General features: G+C 34.5%; 1 protein-coding gene across 6 annotated transcripts in view; it reads left to right on the top strand.

The window, feature by feature from the left end:
• Nucleotides 1-18,379, top strand: part of FNIP1 (folliculin interacting protein 1) — a 130,010-nt gene that overhangs the window by 52,546 nt on the left and 59,085 nt on the right. For all 6 annotated transcript variants that reach the window (XM_008528731.2, XM_008528732.2, XM_070571201.1 and 3 more), the window contains 3 exons: nucleotides 9,383-9,517; nucleotides 12,887-12,987; nucleotides 13,250-13,324. In XM_008528731.2, the coding sequence (XP_008526953.2) occupies nucleotides 9,383-9,517; nucleotides 12,887-12,987; nucleotides 13,250-13,324 (311 nt within the window). The remainder of the gene's footprint in view (nucleotides 1-9,382; nucleotides 9,518-12,886; nucleotides 12,988-13,249; nucleotides 13,325-18,379) is intronic.

The following is an 18,379-nucleotide window of genomic DNA, read 5'->3' on the forward strand; positions in this document are numbered from 1 at the left end:
GTGCTTGATATTGTTCCATTGGATTGCAGTGTATGACCTCTCCTTTACTATTTATGTTAATTAATGTTATTTATTGTGTGTTTCTTCAGTATTCTTCCTTTTTATCTTAAACAGCCTTATGAGTCTCGACTCATGCCTTTTCTTGAACCTTCCCTGCGCACCTTTTCCGGGAAGATGCTTCATTAGTCTCATTAGTCTTCTCTCCTGCTGGTGTCTTCTTTATGCCCTCTCAGTTAGCTTTTTTCTTTGCAAACATTCACAAAGCCTCTTTACCCAATACCAACAAAATAATTATTCTTTTACTTTCTCCTTCATTTATATGTCTTTCTGTCTTTTTCTGTGTCTCTTTGTCCCTCTCAGTCTTCCTTCTCACTGTCTGTTGGTGTTTCTCAGTCTCTGCCTCTCTATCTCTCAGTCTCTACTCAGTGTCTCTTTTCTCAGGCTCTCCTATCTCTTGGTCTCTCTTTGGTGTCTCTTCTTGGTTTCTTCTCTTCTCTCTTAGTCCCCTATCTTTCTCTATGCGTCTCAATAGTAATCTGTCTGCTGGCTCCTCTAGGTATATTTCTTTTCTTCTCCATCAGAATTCTCATAATTCTTTGCACATAGTCTTTCATAGACTTGTGTATCATAAATGTATTTTTAGTGTATTTCTTATTAGACTGGAAAAAGAAAACCAAAGTAAAAAATTTGTTATTCACCTTTGTTTCCTAAGCTTCACACTGCCTCACATATGGTAAGTGCTCAGGATATATTTTGATCAATTTTAATAACTGTTTATTATCAAAATCATGTAAATATTTTCGTGGATATCTTGTATGTTCCTTTTGAACACTACAGAACACATTGAAATACCCATTGTTTCATCCAAATTGCAAGCTGTTTGAATCTTTAAGTGGTTTGTTCCGTCTACTTTACTGTACCTGTACCCTTGGAGCATCAAATCATGTGGGTTCTATATAGGCAAAGAAGGACTATGTGATATAAATGATAATTTTAAACTTCTTAACAAAATATTTTTGGTCCATACATAATAATGAGGTAGTTTCGGCATTAGTAGTTTGCTGGATAAAGGTAAATTGTTCAACCTTCTCTTTGCATAGCAGCCTTCTATTTTGACATGATAAATGTTAAGGTCACTTCTCATGTCCTCCTCTTTCTTAGTTTAAAACAATCTACAGGAGGGAATAGGATTATAAATACTAATTTGGCCAAATAATTTACCAAAAATTTCTTCACAGAAATTTTTCTCTTAATGTTGACAAAGTAATAGCATCATGAGTTATAAATAGGAGAGCCAAGCTTTAGAACGTGAGCCCTCCTAAATTGCTTTATTCTGTTCCCTTTACCAAAAATAAATTAACATTTTCTAGTTTGGAAAGAGCTGTAAATTTCTTAGGCAATTTAATACCAGCTTGAGTCTGAATTTTAGGATTATCTTTGAGAAGAAATTATTTGAAAGTTGTCAGGAGTAGAAGATAGTAGTACTTGGGCTCACTAAATAAGTTTAAGTGTAATTAATTGGATCAAAATCATATTAATGAAATTTGTTTGCTTTGAAGCCATAGCAATATTAAGAATGCCCATGTAAAAATAGTCTTGGTCCCTTTAAATAAGACACATGATAGATAGTTTTCTTTGTAAAGATGATAGGTCATCATAATTTACTTTATTGAGTACCTTTCATCTGGGATGGGGAAGAAGTCTGGCAGTATTTCACAACAAAATACTCATTCATTTCTGTATTTGGTTGAAACAAATACTCTATAAAGAACATGATAGCTCCTTATAGGGATAAGAAAATCATGTCTCTATTTCCACATAAAGCAAATACTGTGTATTTAGAGTATATTTAATGGGTTTTGAGAGGAAATGAGGGAGCTGTGTATTTTATTGTATTTTAAATACTATGACTGGTGAATTACATAAATGCTTTGATGTTGTTTTGGAAAGTAAATAACTTTTCATGCGTAAATACTGTCTTACAATGCTGAAATAAAATCATATTTATCAATGTACAGCTTTCTCAGAACATACGTTTTACAGCTCTCTTGTTATATTGTATGAAAATGACTGTTGAACTGGAAAACCTGATTAAAGTGAATACATTCAGTGATTTTAATAAAGGGACTTCCCTGGTTTGTAACAATTTATTTTATTTTTTTACATTTGATCCTGAGACCTTATTCATCTTATAGCTGAAATGTAAAAATTATTGGGATGTGGTTTCCTCGAACACTGATATACCCAAATGGATCCAATGTGATTTGATCACATGATACTATCCTTATCTTAGACATTGTTTTTGTTCTAACCATAATGCAGTGCTATTTCATGAGTCCCTGTGAAGTTATATGATCATTCACGTTTCAGCCTCCATTGGTTATACACAAGGGTAAAGTTGTACATCAGCAAATTCACATAACTTTGGAAAACTAAATGCAAATTACAATGTGTGAGAGTTTTGTATGCTCTGAAGCATTGTACAAGTGCTAATAGTAGAGTCTTAATTATATCAAATTTGAAACATAGGACTTGGTTAGGTAATTGGAGGTGATAAAAGTTAATACACAGAAATCAGCTCAGTGTATTACAAATAGCTGCCAATTAGAAGATAATGAAGGAAGCCAAGACTCCATTTAAAATAGCAGTTTTAAAAAGTGCCCGTGCATAAACTTAACAAAAACCTATGTATTTAGAACTTTAAAAGTCTCCTGAAGTCCCTAAAAGCTTACTTGAGCAAATGGAAAGGTAAAATATATTTTTGAGTAATATTCAGTGTCATAGAACTGTCCATTTTCTCTAAGTTGCTTTGTAAAATATGCTGTACCAATAAAAATGCCTGCTTCTTTTTTTTTTTGGTGGAGGATGGTGTCTGGAACTAGATAGTAGATTCTAAAGGTCAAATGGAAAAAAATTAGCAATAGTGGGTTGTAAAAATGAAAAAGAAAGGCAGTGAGGATGAGCTAGCCCTACTAAATTTGAAAATATACTGTAAAGTCTCAATGGTTCAAACAATGTGTTTTTGACACATAAATAGGCAAAAAAGACTAATGGAATGAAATAGAGGATCAGAAATAGATCCAAATACGTGGAGGAATTTAGTATATGATAAAAGTATCATCTTAAAATCAGTAGGGTAAAGATTAATAAGTGGTATTAAGATAATTAGATAGCCATTTATTTTTTTAATTTTTATTATTTTTTTGAGGAAGATTAGCCCTGAGCTAACATGTGCCACCAATCCTCCTCTTTTTGCTGGGGAAGGCTGGCCCTGAGCTAACATCTGTGCCCAACTTCCTTTCCTTTGTATGTGGGACACCTGCCACAGCGTGGCTTAACAAGCAGTGTGTGGGTCTGCACTTGGGGTCCAAACTGGTGAACCCCCGGCCGCCAAAGTGCAACATGCGAACTTAACAGCGGCGCCACTTGGCTGGCCACTAGATAGCTAGTTAGAAGAAAAATAAATTTGGATTCATATCTCAAATGTATCAAACATTTAAATGTAAAAAAAAAACAACCTGTAACATTACAAAAGAAAACAAGAGTGAGTTCCTATATATCTTTGGAGCAGGGAAGACCTTTCTAGCTAAGACTTAAAACCCAGAAGCCATAAAATAAGAGAGTGATAAATTTGACAGTCAAATTAAAAAGAAAAAAACTTCTTTGGTAAACAAAATAAAGCAAAAACAAACAAAAAAAACCCCACCACCATACGGAAAGTTAAAGGACAAATAATATCCTGGGAAAACACTTTTACAATATATACGACCAAGGGCTAATCTATGTGAAGAGTTCCTAGAAATCAACAGGAGAACCACTTAGTAGAAAATTAGGTGAAGGACAAGAGCAGAGAATTCACATATAAATGGCCATTACACATTTAATAAAATTCTTGCTCTCATTCATAATCAAGGAAGTGAAAATTAAAACTATATTGTAATTTTAGTTCTTTCCTTTTTGATTGGCAAAAACCCAAATGTTGAATGACAACACTTTGCTGTTAAAGTGAGTGAAGTGGTACAGTCTTCTTGGAGGGTAATCTGGCAATATCTACCAAAATTATATGTATTTACATTTTGACTCAGCATTTTCACCAGCAGTGTCATTAACAGATGACTGGTTAAATAAGCTATAGTGTATTTATACACCAGAATACAGTGCAGCTGGAGATATATATATATATATAAAGAATGTGGAAGATTTCTAAAGATAGATAGAAAGATTCTCCAGGATATTAGTGGAGAATAAAGCAAGGGCAGAACTGAATTACTTACCTTTTCTGTTAGAGAGGAGGAATAGTAATATTATGCTTATATTTGCAAGAAGAAATATTTGAAGAATAATAATAAACCACGAAAAATGACTTTGCCTGTTGGGAATGTGTGGAGTGAGAAATAAGATAGTCGAAGAAGGGTGGAACCCAGATTTCTTTGTGTATACTTCTTCATATTGTTTTGATTTCTGAATCTTATAAACAGATTACTTACATACAACTTAACATTCTAAAAAGTTGACAGAACAAGAAAAAAAGTTGAAAATTCATTGAAAGAGTTTTGTAAACTGAGAAATACTTTATAAGTACCAGTTATTTATTTGAATTTTAGTTGTGGTATAGAATTTAAAACGTGGAATATGATTGTGTGTCCAGATTAAAAAATTATAATCCACCATGCCTACCTTCCTCCCACCCTTCTCCTCCTTCTAAACAATTGTCCTAAAACATTAGGTAGGGCTGAACACGGATGTCAGGTGCTGGAGGCATGGTGGTCCAAAGCAGAATATCAGAGCCCAGGTAGGTTGAGGAGTGCAACATTTACATAAGGTGTTGACTGACACAGGGTGTTAGTGCCCAAGCGGGATGAGGAGGGCATCTATCCTGTGTATCTTGAGCCTGAGGGAAACATCTATGCAGGTGAGGGAGTGACAGGGAATATGAGAGACTAGTTTTATACGAGGGGGTTGATAAAATAAATGTATGTCAAGGAAAATGAGAGACATGTTTTTCTCAGTGTCAGAGACGGGAGTTATAAATAAGGAAAGGGAGAAAACTAGAAGAATCCTGTGATGTTGGATTGGAATTGGAGATATTAGTGTCAACTTATGTTTATATATATATGTACACACACATATATATACACAAACACAATAAATGTAGATATAAACTTCTGTGTGTGTATGTAGACACATACATGTTTTCTCTAGCTGTGTCCACTGAGATTGTCTAGGAACAGTGAGATTCCAGTATAATGGGCATACCTAGCATCTAGATCTTGTTGTCTAAATTTCCTTCTCTGCTAAAAGGAACCAGCACTCCTTGGGGAAATGACTGGTCCCTGGACTGGGACAGGGAAAGAAAAAGATGAGCCTGGAATTTCTTGTACTGAAAGCTTAAAGAATGATGAGAATGTGTCAAAAGGACAACAGAACCCAGCTTGGAGGGGCTCTTACTGGCCAAATCAGGAAAACTTTAGTATAAAAACCAAATAATGATAGTAGCAGATTACAACTCATTGAATAAAATAGGAAACTATGAGTTTATACTAATATAAATGAATAAACTGGAAGTTTGATGAGAAATAGCATATTTATAGCATATAAATATAAACAGCATATAGTTTCATAATCTCCCCTGACAAAAATATTATTAATTACAAAGGAGAAAAGTCTCTTTACAGTGGAAATGCTTGATAGGCACCACCTTAATCAAGTGATCATCAGTATCAAGAATATTATCACTAATGGAACAAATTGAAATCATATGCCACATGATAAGATTCAGTGAGAAGAACACAGTGTTACTTCTGTGATATTACATCCCAGAATGTATAACCTGAATTTTATCATAAGGAAACGTCAGACAAATTTAGCCTGCAAAATAACTGCCCTGTAATCTTCAGAAGGTCAAGGTCATGAAAGTCAAAGAGAGACAGAAACTTTTCCACACTGAAGGAGGCTAAAGATATCTAACAAGTAGGGGCCAGCCCCGTGGCATGGTGGCTAAGTTCACACGTTCCACTTCAGTGGCCTGGGGTTTGCTACTTCAGATCCCGGGTGCGGATCTATGCACTGCTTGTCAAGCCAAGCTGTGCTAAGCATCCCACATATAAAGTAGAGGAAGATGGGTACGAATGTGAGCTCAGGGCCAGTCTTCCCCAGCGAAAAGAGGAGGATTGATGGCAGATGTCAGCTCAGGGCTAATCTTCCTCAAAAAAAAAAAAAACATATATAACAAATGTAGTGCAAGATTGTGAATTAGATCCTTTTGCTGTATAGAACGTTATTTAGAGAGCTGGCCAAATTTTAATGGAGTCTGGGGATTAGGTGGCTATGATGTATTCACGATGAATTCTGGAGTTTTTGCCTGTGTTGTGGTTACATAGGGGAATGTCGTTTTTTGTAGGAAGTACACATTAAAGTAGTCAGAGTTGATGAGTCAACTTGCTCCCATTTGGTTCAGGAAAAAAATGAACTGAACTTCCAACTTGTTTATGTGATTGTTTGAAAATGTGAAAAAAGTTAATAAAAATTATAGTCTATTTATAAAAAGCCAGGGTTTTTTTCCAGTCATGTTTATAACATTTCTTATGCATAAGTAGGGTGTGTTATTTGTTTTTGTGGATTAAAAATAAAATATGGCATCACTTCCCTTAGGAATGAAAGTAAAATAGTAAGAAGAAAACTAAACCCTTTTTGCCCTACAATTTTGCTCATAGAAGACCTGTGTCTACTTGAGGGTTGCTGACTCTCCCTGGCCCCTCACTACACCATCTTCCACTGAAGTTGTTGCTGTTTGGTTTCAAAAAAGCCGTGACTTCAGAATGGAAAAGAGAAGAGATACTGGACAGCTGGGGAGCTGTGGGAGAAAGGAGTGTGTGTGTGTGTGTGTGTGTGTGTGTGTGTATTTATGTATGTATGTATGTGAGAGCTTTTGTGTACACTGTTACACACGCTTTTATACTTCAGTCCTGGAACTGGTGTATGTTTGTCCCTTTCCTCTCTCTAGCAAATTGCTTCTTGATTCAGAGGTTGGACATACATAGTTCCCTCAGCCTGGAATGTCTTTCTAGCCCTCCCGCTCTTCTTCTTTCACCTTAACTCCTCTGCTTTTTTTAAAGTAGTCTCAACTTAAACGTCACTTCCTTGATCTCTCTAGACTAAGTTAAGTCCTTTCTTGGGCAATTTACTTAAGCATCTTAGTTCGTTAACCTCTTCATCTGTAAAATGGGCGTAATCATAGTACCTACTCCGTAGAGTTGTTATGGGGACTAAAAGAGTAAACATATGTAAAACAGAGTAGTACCTTGCCAGATGGTAAGTGCTATATGAGTTAGCTGGTGCTATCATTATTTTATTAGACATATTTAAAATATATATTTCATTATACATATCTGTCTAATTATTTGTTAAATGTCTGTTTCCCATGTTAGATTCTTAGTTCCATGAGGAAAAGGACTGTCTTTTATTCACCTCTATTTACCAGTTCTTGTTACACATAGTAATCAAATACTTTTGTTGACTGATAAAATGGTAGTTGGTAATTATGGATAAGTCAGGCCAACTGGATTTTGACTCTAAGTGTATTATAGCCTTACTAACTTTTATAACCTTGGTGAAGTTACTTAACCTCTCTGGGCTTCAGATTTGTCATTAGTAAAATTGGATTATAATATCTACCACACTGAGTATTATAGAAAATATACTTAAAGGCCTAGTATTTTGTTGGTGGTCAATAAGTAGTAAAATTATTAAGATGTGGCCAAGAATATCCATACTAAAAATGCCAATATTTTAAGCAGGTGTTTAAATGAAATAATATAAATAGACATATCTAGTGAAGTTCCTGATTCCAGAGTAGGCATTCGATTATGTTAACTCCCTTACTTTAACTTTTTTCCTGATAATATTTATAACTACAAATCAGCAACCATATGCTAGTTTTCTAGACATTGTTTAGGACGCTTAATATGTTTATTTATATATAAGTATACAATCACACACACCCACACTCCTTACATGTCATGAATAATCTACTCACTAGATAGAGTTTTTCTCCACATTAAACAAATAAGGCTTAGAGAGGTCAAGTAGCTTGCCCAAGGAGCCAGGATTTAAATTTAGGTCTGTTTAGTTTTAAGCCCTTGTTTTCACTTTACTATACTGTCTCTTTACATTTTTGGTTAGAGATGATTTTGGAATTACCAGAGTTCTCTTTTTTAATGCCTTGGTGATGATGGCAACTATAAAACAATTAGTCTTCAAAAAATTGTGATTGCAATCAGATTACTTCTTCTGAAAACCTACCTTAGATATTTACATGGAAGAGTGGACATACTGGTGTCTGTGATCAAGCACTGGATTACTTTTAGGAGTATCAAAGACCGTAATGGATTGCAACTTTGATAGTTGTGAGCAGTGAAACCTCTAGAACCTTTTGGGGGGGAGGAGGAAAGCAAGAGGCATAAAGAAAAATAAATAGAAATATATTCTTCTTCCATACTAGACTGCACAACCTTCTGGTCCTGAGCTTAGCTCTTATTAAAAATTGAACTATTCAATACATAAATGCATTCTCACCTATCTCCACCTCCTCCTAGGGGGATGTCTGTCCACCTTCTGATGTATAGCAGCGCGGGTCTCTCATGCATCCTGAGGTGCTGTGTGGATATCCTTAGTTGACCGATGAATGTCCAATTAGTTGTAGTTCGAAGGGGGAGAGACAAAGAAAACTGCTCACTCTGCCATGTTACTGACGTCACCCATAAATACATTCTCATTTTAGAAAATTAAACTTACATATGTGTACGTATAGTAAAATATTAAAGTCTCATGCATTTCTCCTCCCATCCCTACATCTCTCCCCAGAAGTATTTTTCTATAAAAATGTCACTTATGTTAACTTGTAATGAGTATGCTGTTATATTTAAGTGGATAAACATTTTTAAATTTCTCAGTTTTAATTTCTAATATGGGAAAATATTGATATAACTCACATAAACAAAAGCCCTTTGATGTCCTTAATAATTTTTAAGAACATAAAGAGGTTTTGAGACCAAATAATTTGAAAATTGCTGCAGTGTATCATTTGTTTACTAGTATTGAACATTGTGTAGACCATAGTAATACAGAAAAATTCCCATGATTTAATAATGTGGTAAGAAAAGCACAATACAAACTCCACAAATAATATAATTATTAGATGAAGAATAGAAAAGAATACTGGAGAAAATATAGTCAAATGCACATAGTAATTATATTAAGATTATATTATTTTGAATGATTTCATCTTTAGTTTTTCCAAAGGTGTTTTTTTACTATAATTAAATTTGTATATGGTGGAAAATCTGCTGAAATATGAAGAGGAATGATAATATCTCTATTTCAGAAACTTTGTAGTGATGCTCAAGTTAAAGTCTTTGGGAAATGCTGCCAACTGAAACCTGGAGGAGACAGTTCTTCCTCTTTGGATAGTTCTATGACTTCATCTTCTGATGTAAAAGACCAGTGTCCTAAGTACCAGGTAAGATCACTGATGTCATTTATTTATTCATTCATTCTCAAATATTTTTGACTACCTCCGAAGTGTTGTGCACCATCCTAGGGACTGCGGATATATAACAGGGACTAGTCGTTACCCTCCTGGAGCTTATATTGTAGATAGGGAAACAGATAATTAAACGACTCAGTTTATGAACTTTGATAAATTTTAGGAGAGGGGAAGTACAGAGAGCTATGGACATAGGTAATGAGGGTATTTTCTCCATCTTTTATTTCCCAATTCAGATTTTTTGGGCTACCAGAATAATTTCTTATTTTATATACTTTGTAATTATAGAAATATAAAGATAAGTATAAAATAATACAGTTCAGCTATAGTATGAAATTAAAGTATGATTGGAAATATACACAATCAGAAGTGTACATTTTTATTTTTCAAAAGTAATGTGGCTCTTCTAAAATAGAGAATTAAATCAGTAACTACATAGTAACTTCTATATAAACTCGTTTTATGTAAGATTGGTGTTTGGTTTCATACTAATAAACAAATGTCATCTGATGTGAATTTATTTGTGTCATCCAGGCTTGCATGAATGAATCACAAGTATTTTATATTTAGCAGTACCAAAATAGCATCCTGGGCTTTTTAATTATTTGTAATTATGTAATTGTGTTTGGATGGAAATTGACCCCTATACCATAACAAGAGCTCTGAAGTTATTAAAATCCAGATATTAGGAGGTACTGCATAGTTCCTCCTGTCCTTCTCTATTCCTCCTCCACCTTAGGCATGATACCTTAACAAGTTCCTAATAGTGCTATGCTATGTAACATCATCATACTTAAGCAAATTTGGATGTTTTTGAATTTGATCAATTGTGCAAACTTGCTTTTCTTCCCAATATAATGCAGTTAAAAATGAATGTTAGCAAACGGATCCAGATTGTAGAAACCCTGAAGCAATGAGTGATTGTAATCTCATTTTGCATCACAATCACTAGAGATTTTTTTTTAAAGTACAGATTCATAGGTCATGCGTCCAGATACTCTGATAGTAGGTTCAGTATGGTACTGGAAATCTGCTTTTTTAACAAGAAACCATTGAATTATTGTAGCATATAGTTCACTGCACTTGATAAATTGTGATTTTAGATAATAAGGACATTATCTTTGATTTACAGAGATTATTAGCTTCCAGCAATGAGTACTTACAAAAAGTACTCTTAAATAAGAGCCTTAAAAAAAGGCATTAGAGATAATAGCATTTTCTTAATGATAACCTTTATAAATAGATTGTCACATTAAAGTATATAACATACCAGTAACATTCATGATTATTATTTGGTATATATTAGAGCAGGCAAAGAGAACCTTTAATAACAAACTATATGGTCTCATAAAATTTAAACACCAATTTTTTACTGCATTTTGGTTTCTGAGGGTTCTTTCCTATTTATAATAGTAAAATCTATAAGTGCCTTGATATTTAAATTCATATATCTGGCTTAATATAAGAAATACTAATTTTAGTCAGACTAAGAATGAAGTTAGATGTGTTACAGCAAAAACAAGCTTGTAAGAGAAGGCTCTCATTTCTCTCATTAGCCGGAAGCAATTTAGGTTGCCAAGTCTGATTGGCAGTGATCTTTAAAAAAAAAAAAAAAAAACTACTTGATCATTAAATTATTCTACTCTATTTCTAAAATGTTCTTGATATCCAAACCTCTGTGCCTTGAGATAAAAATTTTATCTTAACCAAATCACAAGAATGGATGGATTGCTTATTTTTACTAACCTAGGTATATCAGAAGTGATTTTTTTCCTTAAAAATTAGCTTTGTGCCTTTATTAAAACAAAATTTAGACTACAGCACTAAGAAAAAACAATATATAAATGATTATATATAAAAACCAATATAAAAATAGTTATGTATAGTGAAATGGATTGCTATTTGAAGATGTCTTTTTTAAGAAAGATGACAAAATGTAAATATATAGATTTTTAAAACCCAAATAGGCAATACATAAGCAAAAGAATAAAAGAATCACATTATGAAAAGAAAAATAGTGTGCAGATATATTCGCTGGCCTCCACTTGCAAAAAGGGGATCCTTGTCACTTTGTTATTATCGTCAGAAGAATCTTTTAAGTATTTTAAAAAACTGATTCCTGGTTTTCCGTGATGGACTGGATTTGTGAAATTTGTGAATAATTTTCATTTACTATCTTAGACAATCCTGTTATTTAGGTCATCTTCCTCATCAGTTGTTTTATTATATAATTGTATCAGTTAGGAATTGCACTGGGACACCTTTAAAACAATGGCTTAAACAAATTAGGAATTATTTTCCTCATATGACAAGAAGTCCGGAGGTTGGCCATAATAGATATGGTATATGGGCTTCAAGATGGCCTCAAGAGACCAAGTCTCCCTATCTTTATACTTAGCCAGAATTAATGTGTAATTTGTTGCCTTGTGGTCCTCATATGGCATTTCCATCTCCAGTGACTTCCATTTATATCTCATTGACCAGGCCTGTGTTGAATGCATATAAATGGATAGTTTTGAAAGCTGCTACTCCATGCATTAGTTTAACCCTTTGAATATAGAAACCAACTCTAACTTAGCCTATTTACAAAGGAGGCTCTGAAATGCGATTTTTTTTCGGTTGGGCCCATTGCTGCCCTGAAGCAAATTGAACTTCAAAAAATAAGGAATGAGATATTGGTAGGTAATTAGTGATATTTTTCATAGTATCTAAATACTATGAGTATTTGGATGATTGAGTTCAATTTTTAGATTTTTTCTAACTCCTATGAGGACAATTAAAGAATAATGGAAAAGGATAACTTTTAATCAGAGTTATTTGAAAACAAGACATTCTAATGTTTCAAATAAGTCCTTTTTAAAAAAATACAAAATAGTACAAGTTACCCCTTTTATGAATGTCTCTTTTCTACAATAGGAGTGGTAAAAACTGTTCTGCATGTTCGGTAAATTCTGCTTCTTATTGTCCTGAAGAAACACTGCTTATGCATAAGATGTGGTTAAGAATGTGTATTTAAGCATTATTTGTAATAGTGGAAACCTAAAAGTGACCTAAATGCCTGTCAGTAAGGGGAACTGCTTGATAAACTGTGGTATTTTCATAGTAGAATACTATGCAGCTCTTAAAAGTAATCTGTGTATAACAAAATGGTTAGATCTGTAAGAAATTGTGAAATGAAGAAAGTCAAGCTGCAGAACAGTGTGTACAATATAGAATCAGTTTTTTTAAAAACCCATTATGCAGGATATCTATAGCAAAGGAATTTTTAATAAAAATTAATATTTGAAATAGTTACAAGGTTTTAAATTCTGCAGTTTTATGAATGTTATGATTATTGTTTAGGGTTCCCGGTGCTCTTCTGATGCCAATATGCTTGGAGAGATGATGTTTGGCTCAGTAGCAATGAGCTACAAAGGATCCACCTTAAAAATTCATCAGATCCGGTGAGGGATTTTCTGATATTTCTTAAGGAATCCATTTTAGAATATTTAATTTTTTTGAAGATGAGAAAATTTCTTATAGTCTTCACTCAGGTTGCGTATGTCAGATACTCAGTTTATGATATTCTGTAGGTTTAGTGCTGCTTCATGGCTGTTGTCACTATGCTGTGAAATCTGTGACTTGCACATTTTTATTTATTATTAATTGAAAAAGTCCTTGTGTTTTAGTTTTGATATCTTTCTGTCCCTCCCTTTTTCTTCATAGTTCCCCTCCACAGCTTATGCTCAGCAAAGTTTTTACTGCACGGACTGGCAGCAGTATCTGTGGAAGTCTCAATACGTAAGTAGTTATGGATGCAGGGAGAAATGAATTATTCAAGACGTGCAGAGTATGAAAAAGTAACAGACTCCTCTCAGGATTGCAGCTTAAATGCAGATTTTCTTCCATCTCTTAATTTTGAAAGTTTATAAAGGCCAAATTTTTTCTCTCAGCTTTATTGCGATATAATTGATGTGCAACATTGTGTAAATTTAGGTGTAACACATGTTAATTTGGTACATTTATATTTTGCAAAATGGTTACCACCGTAGCATTAGCTAACAACTCCATCCTCTCACATAATTACCATTGCTTTTTTATGGTGACAATATTTAAGATTTACTCTCTTAGCAACTTTCAAGTATATAATAAAGTATTATTTTAGCTATAGTCAGCATGCTGTACATTAAATCCCTAGAAGTTGTGAATCACATAACTGAAGTTTGTTGTACCCTTTGACTATTCTCTCTCCATTCCCCCACCCAGCCCCTGGTAACCACCACTCTGCTCTCTGTTTTGCTGAGTTTGGCTTTTTTAGATTCCATATGTAAGTGATACCATGTAATATTTGCCTGTCTCTATCTAACTTATTTTACTTAGCGTAATCCCCTAAAGGTTCATTCAAATGGTAGTAAATGGCAAGGTTTCTCTCTTTTCTCATGGATGAATAACATCCATTGTATATATTTATGACTTTTTTTAATCTATTCGTCTAGTGACAGACAAATTGTTTCCTTATATTGGCTATTGTCAGTAATGCTGCATTGAACATGAGAGTGCAGATATCTCTGAGATCCTTATTTGAATTCCTCTGGATAAATTCCCAGGAGTGATATTGCTGGATCATATGGTAGTTCTATTTTTAATTTTTTGATGACCTTCCATACTGCTTTCCATAGTGGCTGTATCAATTTACATTCTCAGCAGCAGGGCACAAGGGTTCCCTTTTTTCCACACCCTCGCCAGCACTTGATAGCTCTTGTCTTTTTGATGATAGCCATTCTAACAATCATGAAGTGATACCTCGTGATTTTGATTTGCATTTCCCTGATGATTAGTGATGTTGAGCACCTTTTCGTGCACCTGTTGGCCGCTTGTATGTGTTATTGGGGAAGCTGTCTTTTCATTTCTTCTGAATATTCAGAGAAACTATTCATTTTTCAGTCAAGTTTGTTTTTCTGCCATTGATTTGTTTGAGTTAAATATATATCTATATCCCTTATCAGGTAAATGATTTGTGAGTACATTCTCCCATTCCATAGTTGCCTTTTCATTTTGTTGATTGTTTCTTTTGCTGTGCAGAAGCTTTTTAGTTTGATGTAGTCCCACTTATGTATTTCTGCTTTTGTTGCTTGTGCTTTTGGTGTCATAGCCAGCAAATTGCTGCCAAGACCAATGTCAAGGACCTTTTTTCCTGTGATTTTTTCCTAGGAGTTTTATGGTTTTGAGTCTTATGTTTGTCTTTAATCCATTTCAAGTTTATTTTTGTGAGTGGTGTAAGATAGGATTCCAGTTTCATTCTTCTGCATGTGGTTATCTGGTTTTTCCAACACCATTTATTGAAGAAAATCTTTTTTCCTCATTGAGTATTCTTGGCTCCCTTATCAAATATTAGGGGTTTGTTTTGGGCTTTCAGTTCTCTTCCATTGGTCTATGTGTCTATTTTTGTGCCAGTACCGTACTATTTTGATTACTGTAGCTTTGTAGTATAGTTTGAAATCCAGGAGTGTGATGCCTCTAGCTTTGTTCTTTTTAGGATTGCTCTGGCTATTTGGGATCTTTTGTGGCTCCATACAAATTTGAGAATTGTTTGTCTATTTCTGTAAAAAATGCCATTGGAATTTTGATAGAGATTGCATTGAATCTATAGATGGCTTTGGGTAGTATGGACATTTTAACACTATTCGTTCTTATGATTCATGAACATGGAATATTTTTCCATTTGTGTCTTCTTCTATTTCTTTCATCAAAGCCTTGTAGTTTTTGGTGTGCAAGTCTTATACCTCCTTGGTTAAATTTATTCCTAAGTATTTTATTGTTTTTGATGCTATTGTGAACAGAAGTTTTTTCTTTATTTATAGAAGTGCAACTGTTTTCTGTATGTTGACTTTGTATCTTGCAGCTTTACCGAATTCATTCTAGCAGTTTCTGGGTGGAGTCTTTAGGATTTTCTGTATATAAAAATTAGATCACCTGCAAACAAAGGCAGTTTTACTTCTGTCTTTCCTATTTGGATGCCTTTTATTTCTTGCCTAATTCCTCTGGCTAGTACTTCCAGTACTGTGTTGAACAGGAGTGGTGAGAGTGGGCCTTCCAGTCTTGTTCTTGATCTTAGACGAAAAGCTGTCAACCTTTCACCATTAAGTATGATGTTGGCTGTGGATTTTTCTCATCTATGGCCTTTATTGTATTGAAATATGTTCCTTCTATAGCCACTTTGTTGAAGATTTTTCTCATGAAAAGGAGGTTGTATTTTGTTAAATGCTTTTTCTGCATCTATCAAGATGATCGTATCGTTTTTCTTTTTCATTCTGTTAATGTGGTGTAGCCAATTTATTGCTCTGGCTTTGCATATATTGAACTATCCTTGCTTCCCAGGAATAAATCCCACTTGATCATGATGAATGGTCCTTTTAATGTGCTGTTGAATTTGGTTTGCTAATATTTAGTTGAGAATTTTTACATCTATGTTCATTAGGGATATTGTCTGTAATTTTTTTCTCTTGTGGTGTCCTTATCTGGCTTTGGTGTCAGGGTAATGTGCTTCATAAAATGAGTTTGAGAGTGTTCCCTCCTTTGATTTTTGGAAGTATTTGAGAAGGATTAATGTTAATTCTTCTTTAAATGTCTGGTAGAATTTACCACAGTGAAACCATCTGGTCTTTGCTTTTCTGTGTTGGGAGGTTTTTGATTACTGATTCGGTCTCCTGACTCCTTATTGTCTGTTAAGATTTTCTATTTATGATTCAGTCTTGATAGGTTGTATGTTTCTAGGAATTTATCCATTTCTTCTAGGTTATCCTGTTTGTTGGCATATAATTATTCATAGTATTCTTTCATGATTCTTTTTATTTCTGTGGTTTTAGTTTTTAACGTCTCCTCTTTCATTTCTGATTTTAATTATTAGAGTCCTCTTTCTTTTTTTTTTTTTCTAAGGTAGTCTAGCCACTTGTCAGTTTTGTGTATCTTCAGTTAACCAGCTTTTGGTTTTATTGATCTTTTCTATTATTTTTCTGATCTCTTTCATTTATTTCCCCTCTGATCTTTGTCATTTCTTTCTTTCTGCTAACTTTGTTCTTTTTCTAGTTCTTTGAGGTGTAAAGTGAGGTTGTTTGAGATCTTTCTTGTTTCTTAATGTAGGTATTTATTACTATAAACTTCCCTCTTAAAACTGCTTTTGCAATATCCCATAGATTTTGATATTCTGTGCTTCCATTTTCATTTGTTTCAAGATATTTTCTGATTCTCCTTCTGAGTTCTTCTTTGACCCGTTGGTTGTTCAGGAGTGTGTTGTTTAATCTCCACATATTTGTGAATTTTCCAGCTTTCCTCCTGTTATTGATTTCCAATTTCATACCATTGTGGCCAGAAAAGATACTTGGTATGATTTCGGTCTTCTTAAATTTGCTAAGACTTGTTTTGTGATTTATCATGTGATCTGTCCTGGAAAATGTTCCATGTGCATTTGAGAATGTGTATTGTGCTACTGTTGAGTGGAATATTCTGTGTATATCTGTTAGTTCCATTTGGTCTAAAGTATAGTTCAAATACAGTGTTTCTGTGTGGATGGTCTATCCATTGTTGAAAGTAGGGTACTGAAGTCCTCTACTATTATTGCATTGTTGTCTGTTTCTTCCTTTAGTTCTGTTAGTATTTGCTTAATATGTTTAGGTGCTCTAATGTTACGTGCATATATATTTATGATTGTTATATCTTCTTGATGAATCGTTTCCTTTATCATTATATGACCATGTTTTTCTCTTGTTACCATTTTTGACTTAAAGTCTATTTAGTCTGATGTAAGTATAGCTACTCCTGGTCTCTTTTGGTTTCCACTTGTATGAAATATCTTTTCCTGTCCCTTTACATTGAGCCTATGTGGTCCTTAAAGCTGAAGTGAGTCTCTTGTAGGCAGCATATTGTTGGGTCTTGTTTTCTTATCCATCCAGCCTCTCTGTGTATGGAGACCAGATTGCTTCCTCGTTTGAGTTTAATTGAAGAACAGGAAATGTGGTTTCTCTTTCTCTAATTTGCTAGAAGCTATATCAGGAGGTAAAATGTTGAATGCATTTCCATGTTAGGTTGACATGCTGATTTTCCATTTTGCAGTGCCATACTGAGTTAACATCTGTAGATTGTGCTCTTCAGTTTTCAGATCCTCTGCAGAATTAATCATACAGTCAGGAGTGGCCTAGGTCAGCCATATGGTGGGCACAGAGATATTACAAGTTGTTAGTGCCAAGAGTAGAATAGCAAAGCTGAAACAAGGGAAGGCCTGATCTCAGGATCATGGGCTACATGCCAGAATGTAGTAAATGATGGACTGGGGCTAGGGTGAGGTGGTGGTGGACCCCAGAAATGGATTCTGCAGGTGCCAAATCAGAACTGGCTAGCCAGAGTCCGTGGGGGTACCCAAAGTCAGAAATAGCAGGAGGTAGGAAGGAGCCTACTCTAAACTGGAGAAATTTTCAGGAGTCTCCCCCTTAATTGTAAATGCTCTAAAAAGACGACTGAGGGGTTTTATTAGCTAAGGTTCTGATACCTGTAGCTCAACTTAAACTTTTCTTTTAGGAAGGAAGGAAAGGGGAGAGAGGTTTTTTACAACATCATGGACACTTAAAAAATTTTGATAGCAGGGCCCGCCCGGTGGTGCAGCAGTTAAGTGCGCACGTTCTGCTTTGGCAGCCTGGGGTTCACTGGTTTGGATCTCAGGTGTGGATGTGGCACTGCATGACAAGCCATGCTGTGGTAGGCGTCCCATATATAAAATAGAGGAGGATGGGCATGGATGTTAGCTCAGGGCCAGTCTTCCACAGCAAAAAGAGGAGGATTGGCAGCAGCTAGCTCAGGGCTTAT

This window comes from Equus przewalskii, chromosome 13 (genome assembly GCF_037783145.1).
Source record: "Equus przewalskii isolate Varuska chromosome 13, EquPr2, whole genome shotgun sequence".
NCBI lineage: Eukaryota > Metazoa > Chordata > Mammalia > Perissodactyla > Equidae > Equus > Equus przewalskii.